The 18882-nt window shown below is 42.5% G+C and overlaps 1 protein-coding gene across 8 annotated transcripts in view; it reads left to right on the top strand.

The window, feature by feature from the left end:
• Window positions 1–18882, top strand: part of TRIQK (triple QxxK/R motif containing) — a 97365-nt gene that overhangs the window by 6436 nt on the left and 72047 nt on the right. For 5 of the 8 annotated variants that reach the window (XM_039526568.1, XM_039526572.1, XM_039526570.1 and 2 more), the window contains one exon: window positions 17843–18001. In XM_039526568.1, coding sequence (XP_039382502.1) covers window positions 17944–18001 — 58 coding nt within the window. In that variant the 5' untranslated portion in view covers window positions 17843–17943. Of the gene's footprint in view, window positions 1–9900; window positions 9969–17842; window positions 18002–18882 lie in introns of all 8 variants that reach the window. The other 3 variants (XM_039526571.1, XM_039526569.1, XM_039526573.1) reach the window with 2 other exon arrangements.

The following is an 18882-nucleotide window of genomic DNA, read 5'->3' as shown; positions in this document are numbered from 1 at the left end:
TAGTTACCTAGATGGGTTCTTGTTTAGCTTTGGAGCATCAAGGTAGTATGGCTGCAGACACGATCACGCAACATAGATTTATGTTACATACTATCATAATACAAAGGAACTGCACTTAACAGTTTTGATTATATATGTTGAGGTAGCACCCAAAGATCCCAATAAGGAAGCAAGTCAGTGTATAACCTGTAGGAAGATCAATCCCTGCCTCAAAGAGCTGACAATCTGACAAGACAAAAAGACAAAGTAGGGGAAAGGATAAAACATGAAAGCAAAACAGACAGGGTGATGGCAGGTAAACGTCATGTTAGTCCAATGTCTTTTTTTTTTTTTTTTTAAACATTGGTTAATATGTTCTTATTCATGTTCCAGAAGCTCTGGGCCAGATCCTGATGTAATGTGGTTTATTTCAATTGAAATCAGTACTACTCTGTGAATTTCGACTAGAAATTCAAATATACTGACTTACACCAAATGAGGACCTGCCTTCTAGAGAGTGGGTTTTGATTGTGGTGCTGTGCTTGGACTGAAGTGGGGAAGAGGGGAGAGAGGCATGATAAGGGAGTGGGTAAAGAGAGAGGGAGATAGAATGGGAAAAGAAGTGGGTGAGGGGTAGGAGAAGGAGGTTAAGATGCATAATAGGCAGGGAGAGTAAGGTTGGGCAGATGGAGGTTTGCACAGTTAAGAGGGGGTGGAATGAAGAGGGGTCAAAGGGGCGCGCGGCTAGAAAGTAGCTGCCCCAAGCAGCCGGCGCGCGCCGCCCGCCCTCCCCGTCCCCCAGGTCTCTTCCCGTCCCTTCTCTGCTCTCCGCCCCGCGGCCCCCCGGCAGTCCACCGAGGGGACGCCGCAGCCGGACCTGCGCGCATGGCGGCGGGGGCGCGGCCCCGTGACCCGCGGGTGGCCGGCAGCGGTGCGCCTGCGAGCTCGAGGGAGCCGCTGAGGTGGAGGAGCGGCGCCAGCCCGCGTCATGCCCTGCCGCCCTCTCCGCTCTCGCTCCCGCAGCCGCCGCAGCGCAGGTCCACCGGGCCCCCCGCCGGCCCGCCCCGGGCCCGCCTCCGCCGCGCTGCCCGCTAGGCGCAGCGCCTGGTGTCAAGAGCCTATGGCAAATGAGGGGGAAAAAAGACCTCTCAAGATTCAGAGTAGAGAGAATTACAAAGTCAGTGAACTGTAAAGCCTCTTTTGGGAGGGTAAGCTTAGAATTTGTTGGCTGGAAGGCCCTGATTTACTGTCTCTGCCTTCAGTTGTTGCTTTTGGGAGGGGGCCTGAGGGTCTTGGGATGTCCATATTCTACCCCTATGAGCTTGTTATGCCTTTTGATGTGGTTACCAATTGAGCAGGATGAGAAAGCTGCCAGGCTGGTGATTTTTTTTCTAATGCTGTAGAGGCACATGTATAGCAGGTCTACTTATATTGTGTGTGAATGTGTAATGGAAGTTGCTGCAATAATATGTATGTACACTCTCTGACTTTTGTTTGATTAAAATCTGAGGGTCAGATCCTTGGCTGGTGTGAATTAGTGTGACTTCAACAGAGCCACTCAGATTTTCACCATCTGAGGATCTGGCCCTCAGTTTTAATTGTGTATTCATATGGGCTTTTTTGCATATACTGTTCAAATATAACTATTATGAACATTATAAACATCTTTCTGTAATTTGCAGAGGGAAAAGTGAACACTGCATCCTCCGACTACTGTAATTAATTTACTTGTCACTTATTTATTGAGAAAGATAGGACATGATTTGATATCTAATTAGGAAAGCAATGCAGAAACCCACCAGGCCAGATAGGTATAGGAATATCTGGAAAATCAGTGTATAGCCATTAGTTAGAGATAAAAATTTAATTTAAATTTGAAGTAGCTTTTTTAAGTATTCCATGAGATTAAATAATATTAGTAACCTCTTAAAGTAACAAAGCATAATAACTTCATACAAAAGGTCCCAGTGCACTTGCTGATATCCTTTATGGCTTTAATAGAATAGATCTGAAATGATTTACAAAGCAAAACTGTTGGATGAATTCTTCCAGTTCTACATGTAAAGAGAGCCTGTTTGTCTTTCTGTGAGTTTATATATATCCATGGAAATTATGATCTAAATGTGGGTAGAGTACTAAAACATAACCATATATGCAGAACAAAATAATGGAGTCAAGAATTCAGAGCACTTGCATTCTGCCATTTACTGTACGCAGAAAATGTGTATTGTACAGACTGTTAAATTCTATGTCTTGACCATAGAAGGACTGTATAGAATTTGCACCATTTCCCTAAGTAATTTTCAAGGCTAGGGAACAGTATGTTTCTGTACTCATACAGGAAAGAGCTCAGTATATCCACAGTCTGCAGCAAATCTATCAGTCTGTTATCAAGAGCTCAGACATCATCACTGCCATGAAGTAGCTGGTAGCTAGAAGAACATACTGTGTATTGACATACTGGTACAAATGAGCTCACTACTTCACTTCACAATTTTTCAAAAAAATTAGACTGTCATTTGCATCTTACCTATTCAGCCACTCCCTGAGCACCTGACTAGTGACTTTTCCTTCCCCTCTTTCCTCCCATTCGTTGTTAGTTCCTCACAGTCCTCTGTTCTAGCTTCTTTGTCTCTGAAGAACCTTGTGTCATTGTGTAGCTTTAACTCCTACTATGTGTTGATAATTCACAGCAATACTTCTTCACTTGTGACTTCCCCTCTAATAAAATTTGCATCTCCGACTTCCTCTCCAATACCTGTTTTTTTCATGATAAACTCGCACTCAATGTTGGCAACAATGGAATGCCTCTTTCCTTCTATTACACTTATAATACCAACATTCTCCCTGTCTCTCACATTCAAAATGACTAGGTGATTATAAAACTATTACCCATGTAAATTCTGTCACTAAATCCTGCTGTTCATTTTTATATAGCAGGTGAAAAGTCAATCATTACCTCTTGTCCCTACTGCCAAAATCCTTAACAAGCCTTGATTTTATTTTGCCTCATCTGTGGCAATCTCCTTCTTTCTGGTTTTCTTGACTAGCCTTGCCCCTTTCAATGCATCCGAAATGTTGTTGCCAAAATCCTACTCAATGCTCCATTCTTATCAGTCCCTTTCAGATAATTTCACCAATGCCATTTCCTTCTATATAAAATTTACTCTCCTTGTCCTTGCCTTTAAGTTCCTGTAAAATTTAACTTGTGCATATCTCTGCTTACATCTCTTTTCTCTCTATGTGCTGTTCTGGTTTTGATACCATGCCCCTCACTGTGGTATTTGAGTGCTTTCCGAGGATAAATTAAACAAACTGAATATCATCTGTCATGAGGTTCCATTTGTAATCTTCTCCACAGAGAGAAATTTTCCAGTAGTGAATTTTTGCTTTTGTTTCTATAAAGTTTGTTTATGAAGGCAGAGTAGAATAAGTGTGACCTGCAGTTGGACTGGAAAAGTAGTGAGTCTTGAGGCAGTTTCTGCCATTATGAGCTCCACAATCTTGGACCAGCCTCTGAGAAGTCTCTTTGGGGATGTCTACACTGCCCTGCAGTTTGGACTATGAGTGTGTGACTAGCGGTGTGCACCGAAGTGCTGCTCTGTAACTCCTCTGTGTGTGGATGCTGAAGGTGTGAACTAAAAGGTTCCTACTTCACGTTTATGTAATCCCCTTAAAAAGAATGATCTTAATGTGACCTAAGAACCTTTCAGTTTGCACCACAGCATCAACACAAAGGAGTTACAGTGGTGCACTTAGAAGCACACTGATATTCACCCCCCCCTCACCCCGTAGTCTGGACTGTGGGACAGTGTAGACGTGCCCTTAGTCTCCTATAAGGATGGCCTTCACTCTTGCAGTAGACCGGGGTTGGCAAACTACCGCCCACGGGCCAGATCCGGCCCCTCAGGGCTTTGGATCCAGCCTGCAGGATTGCCCCCCGTGGCACTGTGGGCCCCGCGCCGCTCTCAGAAGTGGCTGTCACCACTTCCCTGCAGCCCCCGGGTGGGGGGGCAGAGAGCTCTGTGCGTTGCCCTTGCCTCCAGGCACTGCTCCCCACAGCTCCCATTGGCTGGGAATGGGGAGCTTTGGGGGAGGTACTTGGAGGTGCGGCAAGGGCAGCGCACGTGAAGCCCTCCACTCCTCCTCCCCCAGGGGCCGCAGCACTTCCTGGAGCTGCGTGGGGCCGGGGACAGGGCAGGCATGCAGAGAGCCTACCCTGGCCCCGGTGCATGCCGCTGCCACCCTGGAGCCGCTTTAGGTAAGCGATGCCAGGCCAGAGCCCGAACCCCTCCTGCACCCTGCCCCGCAGCTCCCTGCCCTAAGCCCCCTGCCTGCACTGTGCACCCCTCCTGCACCCTAACTTCCTGCCCTGAGCCCCCTTGTACACCCCGGACCCCTCCTGCACCCCAACCCCCTGTCCTGAGCCCTCTGCCGCACCCCTCCTGCACCCCAACCCCCTGCTCTGAGCCCCTGCTGCACCCCTCACCCCTCCTGCACCCCAACCCCCTGCCCTGAGCCCCCTCATACAGCCCGCACCCCTCCTCTGCCCCAATCCCTTGCCCTGAGCCCCTTCCTGCACACCGCACCCGCTCCCACACTTCCTCCTGTGCCCCTGCCCCGCCCCTGCATACAATTTTCCCGCCCAGATGTGGCCCTTGGCCCAAAAAGTTTGCTCACCCTGCCTTATAGTCTAAAAAGAAAAAGGTTGGAAATGTTATTTGTCCCCTTTCATAGATGGGAAACTGAAGGAGTTCCTCATCTGTACAGTGGGGATAATAGTACATAACATAAGAACAGCCGTACCAGGTTAGACCAAAGGTCCATCTAGCCCAGTATCTGTCTACCGACAGTGGCCAATGCCAGGTGCCCCAGAGGGAGTGAACCTAACAGGCAATGATCAAGTGATCTCTCTCCTGCCATCCATCTCCATCCTCTGACGAACAGAGGCTAGGGACACCATTCCTTACCCATCCTGGCTAATAGCCATTTATGGACTTAACCTCCATGAATTTATCCAGTTCTCTTTTAAACACTGTTATAGTCCTACTCTTCACAACCTCCTCAGGTAAGGAGTTCCACAAGTTGACTGTGCGCTGCGTGAAGAAGAACTTCCTTTTATTTGTTTTCAACCTGCTGCCTATTAAGGTAGTACTTGCCTACCTCACAGGTTGTGGGAAAATCCACACCCCTGAGCGATGCAGTTATACTGGCCTAATGCCTGGTGTAGACAGCACTATGTCTCATAGACTCATAGACTTTAAGGTCAGAAGAGACTATTATGATGATCTAGTCTGACCTCCTGCACAATGCAATGTCGACGGGAGGCTTCTCCCCATCATGGAGGGAGATTAACAGCATTAGTGGGAGAAGCTCTCCTGTTGGCATAGCGGTGTCTTCCCTGAAGCGCTGTGGCGTTTTAAGTGTAGACATACCTGAAGTAACTTGTCCAGAGTGACAAACTTGGTTACATTGAATATTGCTAGTAACTCGAGTGTCACTGAGCAACATGGGAGATCTGTGGCTATTAGGGGGATCCTGAAATTTTGCATTTCCTGCCATCTGAGTGGTTGCCATTGTAACTTTAATGTTATAGTAATAAGATTGATGTCAACTTTTTATTTAATAGAATCATAGAAATGTAGGACCGGAAGGCACCTCGACAGGTCATCTAGTCCAGGCCCCTGTGCTGAGGCAGGACTAAGTATTATCTAGACCAGAGGCCTGACCCGGTGCTTTGTGCTACGCAGTGGCATAGCTGGGTGGCACAGCTGCCTGTCCTTGTGCTCTGGGCGGTGTGGCTGTAGCGCCGCCCACCACCGGTGCTCCAGGCGGCGCGGTAAGTTGACCGGGGCGTTGGATCGCGGGCAGAGGAGTTCTGGGTGGTGGTCACGGGGCTGGGGTGTGGTTTGGGGTCGGGAAACAGAGGGGTTGAATGGGGGCAAGGGTCCCAGGGGAGCAGTCAGGAAGGAGATGGGGGGTTGGATGGGGCGGCAGGGGTTTTGGGGGCAATCAGGGATAAGGGGTGGTTGGATGGAGCAGCAGTCCCAGGGGGCAGTCAGGAATGAGAGGAGAGGTTGGATGGGGCGGTGAGGGGAAGTCAGGGGAGGGGGGTCTGGGGATGGTCAGGGGAGAGGGAATGGGGGGGAGTGGATGGGGCAGGAATCCCAGGGAGGATGTCAGGGGCAAGAAGCAGGGGGGTCAGATAAGGGGCGGGGGCTGGGTCATGCCTGGCTGTTTGGGGAGGCACAGCCTCCACTAACCAGCCCACCATACAATTTCAGAAACCTGATGTGGTCCTCATGCCAAAAAGTTTGCCCGCCCCTGCAGTAGACAGTTCTGTTGTCGCCAAAGAGCAAAGTTGTTGATTGTTGTTGAGATCCCAGAGTATGAGGTGATCTTTAAGATATCCCTGGCCCAGCCCATTTACACCTTAACACAAAGGACCAAGGCCTTGAACTTGATGCCTTGTTCTCTGGGAAGTTAGTTGGTTTTCTGGTTTCTTTTCTGTTTTCTTTGCAAAGAATAATGTTGGGAGGCTTTTCCACTTTTAGCCTGAACACCTTTATTGTGTTTCTGAGCTGACATAGTTTCATTTTAGACATTTCCACTGTAGTATGTTAGTATCAATTTTCATTAACACAGCCTGTATGAAAGCCCATCAGAGTAGAAAAAGGTCTCAGCAAAGGTGGGGGGGGGCAGGCGGGGGGCAGAGTAGCCTTACACACTCATAATCCTGCAATAAAATGGAAACAATTGTAATTAAAGTCCTACACAAAATTGATACAGCTTTCCTCTGGTCTTCAAGCCTGCTTACAGGGTAATAGGGCGTCGGGTATAGTAGTGGTGGAACAAAATGATAGTACCAGGAAGAGAGTAGCCTTTGTTAGATTTCTGATATTGGTATTGTATTTCGTCTGCTCATTTATTTGCTCTGATGCAAGCTGGCCTAGATTTATGTTATTGAATGCCCTGGTATTCTTTGTTTTATGTAGAAACTACAAGGAAATAATTCGGACACTGTATCCCCCAACCACTCCCAGTAAAATCTTATGGTAATATTGAAGCACGTGTTCTCCTTTTGACTCCAGCCAAGGGTGTGTGCTAACTCCTAATGCTTAGAGCAGGGGTAGGCAACCTATGGCATGCTTGCGAAGGCGGCATGTGAGCCGATTTTCAGTGGCACTCACACTGCCCAGGTCCTGGCCTTCAGTCTGGGGTGCTCTGCATTTTAATTTAATTTTAAATGAAGCTTCTTAAACATTTTAAAAACCTTATTTACTTTACATACAACAATAGTTTAGTTATATATTATAGACTTATAGAAAGAGACCTTCTAAAAACATTAAAATGTATTACTGGCACGCAGAACCTTAAATTAGAGTGAATAAATGAAGACTCGGCACACCACTTCTGAAAGGTTACCGACCCCTGGCTTAGAGACATGCACTCAGGATATTAAAGTGGACTATTTTATTTTGGGCTATGGCTTCTGAGTAGATCTTCCTGTCCCTATAGCAACTCATTAAATGATCTCATTGTAGAGATGGAAGGTTTCTCTTCGACAAATGTCCTAACTTTCCCATTGCTAACTGGTATGAGGTCCAGAAATCAAATACAGAACTGCGTTATTCGGTCATGACTAGGGTCCTACCAAATTCACGGCTGTGAAAAACGCATCACAGATGGTGAAATCTGATCTCTCCCTGTGAAATCTGGTCTTTTGTATGCTTTTACCCTATACCCTACAGATTTAATGGGGGAGACCAGCGTTTCACAAATTGGTGGTCCTGACTGAAAAGGGAGTTGCAGGGGTGTCGCAAGCTTATTTTAGGGGAGGGTCACGGCACTGCCACCATTTTGCACTGCCTTCAGAGCTGGGCAGCCAGAGAGTGGCAGCTGTTGGCCAGGTGCCCAGCTCTGAAGGCAGTGCCCTGCCATCAGCAGTACAGAAGTAAGGATGGCAATACCATACCATGCCATCCTTACTTCTGCACTGCTGCTGGCGGCAGTTCTGCCAGCAGCCACTGCTGTCCAGCTGCCCAGCTCTGAAGGCAGCACTGCCGCTAGCAACAGCGCAGAAATAAGAGTAGCAGTAGCGCAACCCCCTTTACAATAACCTTGTGACTACTCCACAACTCTTTTTTGGGCCAGGATCCCTACAATTACAACACCATGAAATTTCAGATTTAAATAGCTGAAATTCATGAAATTTATGATTTTTAAAATCCTATGACCGTGAAATCGACCAAAATATACTATGAATTTGGTAGGACCCTATTCATGACCCCAGCTATTATGCCTACAGCATATTCTAATATATTTTAATTATTATAGCATTGCCTAAAATGTTGGTGGAAGTTGGATATATAGCTGGGGAGGTAATACTTGGTCATGGCTTTAAAAACAGAGTTAGGCAGACCGTAATCCAGTTTGGAGATAGTCATGTTATACCAAATTTAGCTAAGATTTTCGTAGCTACAACTGTAAAATGTTTGGAGTCTTGTCACTTTGATCCATGCCACAGCATAGGGCAGTCCCTAGAGGGTGTACAACTAGGGATAGGTGACTCGTGTGCTGCACCTCCTGCTTTTTGACCTATTCAAAAATATAAGAAATACCTGGCATGACAGTTGAAACTAACAGTGTTAAAGTTTAGCAATGTCTAGACCAATAGGCTGATAGTAAGTGCATGCACAGCTGCAATGCAGGATATAAGCAAAAGGCCTCCAGAATGCCCACCTTTTGCTGCTGCTGAGCAAATGCAGTTGAAATTGTGCAGCACAAAATGGTGAAAACCTGCAGCACTAAAGTGAGGCCAGGGCTTTTGTTGTTATAAAGTAAGCAGGCTGCTACTTTTTCTGCTAGTTACCAGCATTTGTACCTTCAGAGGACCATTGCTCCATACAAAAGATTTGGTATTATATGTAAGTTTTGATATGTAACTTTAATTGAATTATTCTGAGGTTGTGACTGGTGCTTTGAGTGGAGGACCTAAGATCAGCTGAACCTTTTAATTTTACATCTGGGAGGAGAATCTAGTAGATTTACAACTTCATTTCTCATAGCCAAAATTAAAGAAAAATTTACAGAATAATGTTGTTTTATCCTAAATAAATAAAATATATGGAGATATACCTCTCTCATAGAACTGGAAGAGACCCTGAAGGGTCATCGAGTCCAGCCCCCTGCCTTCACTAGCAGGACCAAGTACTGATTTTGCCCCAGATCCTTAAGTGGCCCCCTGGGTTTAGCAGGCCAATGCTCAAACCACTGAGCTATCCCTCCCCTCCTCCCCTGGATATGTATGTTCATTTTGTCATCTTATCTCTATTTGAGAACATTAAGGGTATGTCTACACAGCAACTAGACACTTGCAGCTGGCCTGTGCCAGCCTACTCAAGCTCTTGGGGCTTGGGTTGTTTCATTGCTGAGTAGTCTTCCGGGGTTGGGCTGGAGCCTGAGCTTTGGGATCCTGCAAGTAGACCCTGCCTAGTTGCTGTATTGACATACCCTAACAGGTTATGGTGCTTTTAATCAGTTTTTTTAAAAATCCAATTTAAAACTATTCGTGCACTTATTATTTCTTTTACTCTGACTAAAATATTTGTATAAGCTAATTCACTATCCTGAATACTGAATACAACATGAGGAGCAACAAAGGATCATGAAACTTTTTTCATTCATAAATCAGTTTATTTAATATTTATTGAGTTATGGTAGTTTCAGGAGAGGGGAAAAAACATTCATTCTGAACATAGAATGGAAAGATTATCTTTTAAATTCATTCAAAGACTAGTTTTCAAAATGGAGCTAATAATTCAGTTTTGCTGAAGTGTTACAATTATCTCCAAGTGTGTTGAAATATTATTTGTTGCTGTCATTTGTAACTTGCTTTCAGCCTTTACCCGTTTTTTCTAGGTACCAAGTGAGACAGAGGTTAAAGAATATCAAAATAGGAAAGGTTAAAGAAAATCAAAATAGGAAAGGTTGGTCACCAGTTTTGTTAATCATTATGACAGATGGTGGTGGTGATGTGACATTTCATCATACTGTGGTGATAGGATTCACCAAAGAAACAAATTTGTCTCACTTCTAGCTTTTGGGTGGTGGCTTTATTTATTTTGGTATTTTCTCCAGGTCTCCCAACCTCCAATTTATGGTGGGCTGCCAGGGTGGGCAGGTCCAGTTACTGAGACCCTCACTTCTCCTTCCACTATCCTGGACAATCGCTACATTAAAATGAAGTTAAGATTGAGAATATGTATCAGTAATTCAGGATCAGTTTGTTACAGGGAAATTGTAACTATCCCCAAATCAAACATTCTAAATGCAGGAAATTCAGAATGAAGTTTACACTTAAATCCAAATATTTTAAAGTTTGCACCCAAGCAAACTAAACTTTGACCTGTTGGGACGCTAGGATCGGAAAAATTGGGGGGGGGGGGGAATGTGCTGCACTTCCCTAAGCCCGGGAAAGGGAGAAGACAGGAGTTACCCTTGGCTTTTAGCAGAGTAGGGAGAGTTGTGCTGCCCCTTAGTTAATACTTGAGCAGAGCAAAATAACATTTTTGATACCATGGCGTAAGATACCAATGAAATAACATGATTCTCTATTTAATACATGAATTGTAAATATTAAGTTATTATAAGTAGAGTGTTTAGAAGAATGTAGTTAATTTTGAAATTTGAGATGTACGACCTATATAGCATAGTAATTTTAATTTAAATGATTCCCTAGCTCATCAAAGGAAATAAAAGGTGAAGGTGTGGATTTTAAGGATCAAAGAGGGAATGAAAGTGCCTATATTCAACCATACTGCAGACTGTTTGCTGTTGATATCTTGAATCACTGAGGCAGAACAAATAATTGATTCTAGTCATTCCTCTTGACTCAATAAGCTTTTAACTTGCACAATAAAAGGTGCATGCTTTATTTTCATGTTGTATGAGTGACAAATGCCTTTGCTCTCCTTATCTACCCTCAAATCACAATCAGCATAGTACAGCATCTGCATTTGCTTTTAATGCTGCTTGTATATACCAGATACTGTACACAATAGGTCACATTACTAAAAAAAAAATGTAGTCATATATATCATATAATTTTTCTTCCAGAGAGAAACCCTCACCAGTTCTTCATTTTTGTATTGTGTGATGATGAAAACTATATATAATATTATCTGATTTATATATTTTAATGGAAAATTATAGAATTTAAGTTAAATTTAAAATAAATATCTTGAAAATAAGTGATATTAATATATTAGCCATGTTGTCTTCATTTGTTGGCATTCTTTCCATCTTCCAGTTCTGAGAGATGCTTCTGATCTTTATTCAAGTAGATAATCACTCCTCTAGAGTAGGTATAAAGCCAGTGTTTTGTTTGTAGTTTGTACATCAACAAGGCTAACTGCCACACAATGGGAGGCATTAAAACCTTCTGCAGTATATTTGCCTGAGAAGGTTTTCTTCTTTTAGTGTCAGAAGGGTAGAAATTCTTTTTTGATTGCAGACAATTTGTATTTTTAAGTGAATATAGTATATTACATTAAACAGAAGTCTGAATTTTTAAGATATAGGATAGCTTGTATTGAAAGCCCCAACAGAACATATACTGAGAGCCCAGTAAGAAAAAGAACGTTACTGTTGATTTCTCTATCATTTCAGACTTAGGCCTGCATGCAGAAAAGCATTTGATACATACTTAATTTGGGTAATCCTACTAACTCCAGTGGGACTACTGACATGCTTAAATTAAACATATGTTGAAGTTCTTTGCTGGATCTGGGGTATGTGTCTGACAATAACAAGCACTGGAACTTTATTCATGTAAACTCAAATTCAAATATTTATCCATATAAATGAGATGGGGTAGACTCCTCCTTTGTGTGATTGCAGAGTCCATATGTTTTGTGGGGCTTTGTGAGAAGAGATACAGAAACCCAGGTAGACATCACCTCTTCCACATGGAACCAAAGTCTATGACTATTCATATGCAAATGCTATGTAAGTAGCATATTTTTATTAGCTGTATAAAATGAATTACTATGAAAAAGGCATTGTAATATGCTGCAATCAGTACATTAATAAAACATACATATGTATGTACATGCACACATATAGATAGATGTATGATATGTTATATAATATACTATTGCACATGGAACAGATACATGGACTACATGGACTTCCTCCATGAGTAGCTATTTCCCCACACCTAAAAATTATCTTTTCTAGTGAGGGCTTTAATATTTTCACAATCTTGAATCTTAAAATTTTGTTCAGATGAAAGTCCATCTTTACATCAAAATCTATGTAAATTCCAGAAAAAACAATGCTCAATGAGGCCTTGATGTGGGTTGCAGCGCCCAGCTGCTATTAAATGGATGAACAGGGGCTCTTTGGGGGGTTCTGGAGGAATGGGATTCTGCAGGGGGATCCAGGTGAAGGTCGTTGGGGCTCAGCGGTGGGGGGTCTAGGTGTGGGAGGATGGGACTTGGCAGGGAGAGTCTGGGTGTTGGGGGAATGGGCCTTGGTGGAGTGAGAGTCTGGGTGCAGCTGGTTGAGGCTCAGTGGGGTGAGGGTCCAGGTGCGGGAGGCTCATCAGGGTGGTCTGGGTGCAGGGGGGTGGGACTCATCCAGTTGGGAGTTCGATTGCCAGGGCTCAGTGGGGGATGATCTGAGTTGAGAGACAGGGGTCCGCATGCAGGGGGGAGCGTCTAGGTGGGGTGTGTGGGGGCATCTGTGTGCAGGGTATTGGGGCTTGGCCAGGGGGGTCTGGGTATGGGGAGGGTCCGGATGCACAGGGTTTGGGCAGAGGGGGGAGCAGCTCCCTGTATAGTGACCCTTCCCCCTGCGGCTGAGGAGCGATGTGGGCAGGAAATGGCAGGGGGTGTGTGTGTGTGTGTGTGTGTGTGCAGAGCTTCCTATAGCTGGGGGAGATTTCTGGGAGTGGGTCTGACCTGGCCCTGGTCTCTCCTGGCTGGGGACGACAAAATCCTGTCCTTCCCCACCCCAAGCCCATCTGGGACTAGCAGCTGAGCCCTGGTAGGAGCCACCAGCTGGGGCATCCCCAGCCCCTCCTTCCATGGTGATTTATCTCTCTGCCGGCTGCTCCGGGTGCACAAAACGATGTGCCTGCGCAGCTGGGGAGGGGCATGTGACCGCTCGTGCAGCTTTCCTTTGCTTCTCCCATTAGAAGTAATTTTTCTGTGCGGGACGTGAATTCTGAATACGCACAGTGGCGCAGAATTCCCCCTGGAGTGACGACTTCAGTGGGAGTGGAAACGAGCCATTTATTTTTGTACAGATGTCCCCTTTTTTATCAAATTTGAACATCTTGATTTAAATCCTATCAGGATTGTATTTTAAGTAAAATCATATTTTTCTCACATGATCAAAATCAGTCATATTTCTAATCCTTGTCTTTAGTATTAGGTGCCTAATAAAATATTTTAAACTTTGTGAAGAATCAAAATAAAAATATTTGATACTTAATTTGTTTTTCATTTATTGTGGATTTTGAAATGAACTAAGGAGTATAGAACATTGAGTTGGGGTGCTGTGTATTTGTGCCACTCCTATTAGGTAAAATCAGAATTTCTCTATAGTGTGCTATAGGCACAATATTACTAACAGATAATGGAGTTTCTCCTTTGCCTAAACTGGTAGGTGCCTGTTTGAAAGCAATAGGATATGAGTTCTAGTTCTGTTGCTGTCATGAAGTTCTGAGTTGTTAGTGACAACAGCTGTGACTTCTAGTTGACCATGAGGTTTGTTTTAGCACTTTGTTCTATTGTCCTTATTTCGTGTATTAATTTTTTTTTTGTCACTAGCAATGTTTTCCCACTGCACTTACGGATCATTATGGTCTCCCTCCTTTGGCTAATTTAACTCTATTAAAAAACGGGGGTTATTCAACTGACTATGCAACTTATTGACAAAAGACCTATTGAAGTCAGTGGAACTCTTTCCATTGACATCTGTAAATTTTAAATCCGACTTGGAGTCATAGCCTGAGTTAAGACTCGGCTGCCTTTATTGTTTGAAAACATAGGCCTACGTTGCATAAAAAAGGGTGCTTGCCTGTTCGTGGCATCCATTTGTAGTACATGCAGACAGATAGCTACATGTATAGATATTCAGTTACCCATTATGAGTGTGTCCATATTGATGCATGTGTAAATTAGACTTAGATGCTAGTGTCTGAAAATTTGGCCCATAACATTGGCATTCTGCAGGGAGTTCTTTCAGTCACTAATTCTTAATTTCTCTTGAAATTAATAATTACATTTCAACCTTTAATTATCTTTAATGTTCAAAAATACTAAATACTAATATTTAAACAACTTTTATAGTTAAAGAATCAAAACACATGATTCAATACAAAGTCTCAGTTTCATGGAATTTTGCATGCATGCAGTTCTTGGTATGTACGGTGGAACCTACTTAAGATGTTATTGTTATTAATCATATAGCACTATAAATGTACAAAGCACAGTGTCATGTGCTTTATAGTCCCTATGTTTATTTTGTATTAATTTTTTTAGTCATTCACAATATGTTTCTGTTCCATTAATGAAAGGGACTGTCTGATCCCTTAAATGGCCAGAATAATAATTTTTTGAAATTCCCATGAATAGTAAAACAGAAGTGTATTTCAAGAGTAGCGAGTTAAATTCTCTCATGGTCAGATCTTGAATGGACATATAACTCTCTATCTATAACTCTCATTAATTGTCAAAATCAGAAATATATTATTGACAATGGAGGGTGATAGAGGCAACTTATTCATCTCAGATAGTGATCAGGATGTGATAGAACAGGAGAAAAAAAGATAAAGCACTCCTCTTGTGATGCAAGCCCTCAAAGTGTGAGGAAAGAGGAGGGGGGAAAAAAGACCAAGGAAAAAATTGCCCTTTAAAAACCTGAAAACAAACTAAGAAACAAAATATCATTCAAATCATTTGTACATGATTTTTTTTCTTAAAAAGCATCTTTTGTAGAAGCTGAAAGCTGGGAGAAAGCTCACATTGATTTCTAATGACCTGACACTACTCCTCAAGTTTTTTTTAGCAATATCTAAAAGAACATTGACAAACTCCTTTAGATGATTTTTAAATGGTATACAGTCATTAAAATTCCAGGAACCTACACAGGCTTTTGAGTATGTACAGCACTTTATGATTGTGCAGAATTCAGGTTAAATAAAGAAACACAAGAAAGGGAGCTCGATCCTGCACCAACTGACATTAATGAAATTTTGCTGTTGAGTACAGTGGATGCAGGAATGAACCCATACTTTGTTAAATGGTGTGAATTATTTTGGGAAATAATAGATATATTTATGAGTGAAATATTTCTGTTTTAAATAGGGGTGACAATTTTCGCTTCAAAGTATTTCGTGAGTCAGAAAGGTTCTAGAGTTTTTCCTTCTAGAAATCTGATCTGATGGTTACATTTGAAACCATTCCTGCAGCAAGATTCATAAATAATAAATATTATCTCTTATTAATCCATATTTTAGCTTAACTCTGGCTCATAGCAAGCTACTTCCTCAGGGAATTGAGAATTCTTTACAAGGGAAGGTGATGAGCCACAGCCCCCAAGGAATTAAATTGTGAAAACAATCTTGGTTTCGTACATGCTAATATAGATCTGTTATTCCCCTTCCACATTTATCACAACACATTTTAAATTGTGGCTGATCTTTTATGCAAATAGCTGTCTTATTAGGCATTGCGGCTGTGTGTGCTAATGTCTCTATGGGTTTCTCAGGAGTTTGCTATCTAACCATCAAAGCAGTAGAAATGAATGATGATTACTGAATGGCTTTGAAGAACAAAGAAAGTCACAGCATTTTAGAGGTTCTAGATGCCTGAGTCAGTGACAGTTTGAACCACACAGATGAACAGGCATGTCTCTGTGGCTCGTATTAAGTAGGCCAAATATATATTTTAACTACTGGGAAATAATTTTTCTGCACTCTTGTATTTTATTGGCAGTGCTAAAACTACAAGCATCTTTCACAGCTAACATTTTGTTACAAAACATTACTAGGCTATTGAAAATGCAAAAGGCAAGTCAAACATTGTTTCTAACAGTGGAATAAAGTAAACCAAAAACTAGATTTTGCTGTATAAAATGTTGTATTATCTACTTTGTTAGCTGAAATGTTAACTTTATTTTCCATTACTGTGTGTAAGGTGGGTTATGATTTTATAGGCAATAGGGGCAAGGGACTGAAAAAAAACCCAGATGTGATACTTTTTCCTTAGTTTCATTCAGCTTAGTATATACTATAGATACCTAAATGTTGGTTATTTACCGAGTTAAATGTACTTAGTATATGAAAATCTTCAGTGATATTAATTTTGACCTGCACTAAAAGTGCAGCAATGTTGATTTGTATATTTCTGTTCCTCTTGAACACATTTAAAGTATTCACTGATTTGTGAAGACTCAGTTTCATTCATCTCATGGTTCATACCTTAAGATATAGGGCCTGTTTCTGCTGTTAAAGTCAGTTGAAATTTTGCCATTGGCCAAATTCTTCAGTTATTTACATGAGTTTAAATCTCGAGTAACTCCACTTAAGTTAATGGAGTTACTCTGTATTTGCTCTGATGTAATGGGTGCTGATTTCTGGCCAGTACTGTCAGCACAAAGTAGAATTGGTCCCCAAATGACCAAATGGACAGACAGTGAAAATAATTGTTGTATTGTTTGATGCATGAATAAGCCTTGGGGATAATTCCTGAGACTGTGCTTTGAACCTGGCTTGAAAACAGTTATGCCATTGACCATAGCTCATTTGACAAACTTGTCTTGGTGGTTTAATATATATTTTTGCACATAGATTTAAAACCAGATTTTGGTTTTTGGAATAGAGGGTGAAATTAATCCATTTCCAGTATCCCACTGCACCAGGTAAACCACGTGTTGTTACTTGGTGGGGAGAGAAACATACAGAGGGAGCAGCTGTATACAGCATCTTAGCACCTCTTATATAACACACAGCTGGTGTGTTTGGGATCGTCTGGAAGGGTTATTGGAACCATGATTGTGTGGATCTAGTAGAGAAAAGTGATACCAACGTGTGAAGAAGCTGTGATTATTAGTGGGAATAGCAGCCTCAGAGGGACTGTGTGCAGCTCCCCAGCCTGTATGGAAGTTGGGAGGTAGATTCCAATTCGCTCCAGTCTGTTTGGAGTTCTCTGTACAAAAGGTTGATTACGTAGACTTTGGAAGGTGATGGGTGAACTTCATCCTTGCTGTTTTAATTTTAGAACATATATTACTCTGAAGGTTTAAAAAATAATGTTAATAGAGAGATAGTGGATTTAGACTCTGGAGACCTGAGTTAGGTTGTAAATTTGTAGTCCCCATTTGTGCGCATCCCAATTACTTCACATGTATAATATGATCTGATTTGTCATCTCAGGTCAAGACAAACCTGGAATTAGAATAGCAAGTGTGAGGACTAAGGTACCTCAGTTCTGGACTGAGCTGCAATCCAGGAAAATCAATGCAGTTCCCTCCCCAGAATTTTCTCTGAATTCATCTGTTTATTCCCTGCATTGGAATAAAATGAATCAGACCCACACTTCTTGCTGATCCCCAGACACGTGCATGGATCTTGGGTATCATCCTGGGATAGAGGGCCATCCATGTGGAGTCCCAGCATTTCTGCAGTAGCTCTGGTGCTGCCCTGTGGCCCTCTGACAGCATGGCACTGTCAAGGCTCCCCAATGACTGTTCTTGAGACTCCCCTTTAAGAGGAAGGAGGGTTAATATAAGAAATACAGGAAAGTTAATACAGGCTCTGACAGTATTTATTCTCCTCTGGTTTTGCTGTTAGGTGAAGGTTGAGGACAATCAAAGTGACTCCACCTACTATCCACCCTTTCCTCACTTGGCGATTTCTAGAACTATGAATAGGCTTCCCTGGGTGGCAGGAGAATGGGGCACTGCTTCTGTGAAGGCAAGCAGACTTCCCATTCTACTTTGGATGGGGGAGGTAAGTGCATGGGAGGCCTCTTCATGTGGATCACACAAGCACAGCCTGGCCCTATATCTGTATGAGCTTGCAAATTGTCTTCTCTCTTACTAACTTATATTCTTGGGCACCCAGATTCTGTGGGGATGGACATAGTAGAAATCTGAATAATAGCAGACTTTAAGTTCAGTCAGTGATTTATCGAAGAAATATAGTTATACTAAAAGTGATTTCAACTATAGACTCATAGACTTTAAGGTCAGAAGGGACCACTATGATCATCTAGTCTGACCTCCTGCACAATGCAGGCCACAGAATCTCACCCATCCACTTCTATAACAAACCCCTAACCTATGTCTGAGTTATTGAACTCCTCAAATTGTGGTTTGAAGACCTCAAGCTGCAGAGAATCCTCCAGCAAGTGACCCGTGCCCCATGCTGCAGAGGAAGGTTCATATTGGATGGCAGCTTGTTTTGTTATAATTTCTGATACTGTGTTTATTTTGTTGTTCAAACTAATGACTTCTGTAATATTAATAAACCAAATCATAGAAAAAGAGTGCTTTTAGATTTCATCTTATAGTGTTTGTAATATTGATGATTAGTTCCAGTATTTCATTGTTCTTCTTTGAATGATAGTACATGAACATTCTACTGTAGGTGTATGTGTGCTCCAGTGCACAGCTGTTGGAGAATTTTTTCCCTTAATGATACACATCAGGTAGCATGAGTGCCTTGTGCTGCCTCGTGTATTACATGCAGGCATAAAAGGCAGAGCCACCCCAAGTTCCTTCCTACCCCCAAGACAGCTCTTGTTGAAGCTCCCATTTTTGTCTTTTCAGGTCCCTTCTTTTTGTTGTAAATAGATAGTAGTGTCTATTTTTGTTAATGGTCTGTAGTTT

This window comes from Mauremys reevesii, linkage group 2 (assembly GCF_016161935.1).
Source record: "Mauremys reevesii isolate NIE-2019 linkage group 2, ASM1616193v1, whole genome shotgun sequence".
Lineage (NCBI taxonomy): Eukaryota > Metazoa > Chordata > Testudines > Geoemydidae > Mauremys > Mauremys reevesii.
The sequence above is the reverse complement of the archived record's forward strand: the minus strand, read 5'-3'. Positions and strand labels throughout refer to the sequence as shown.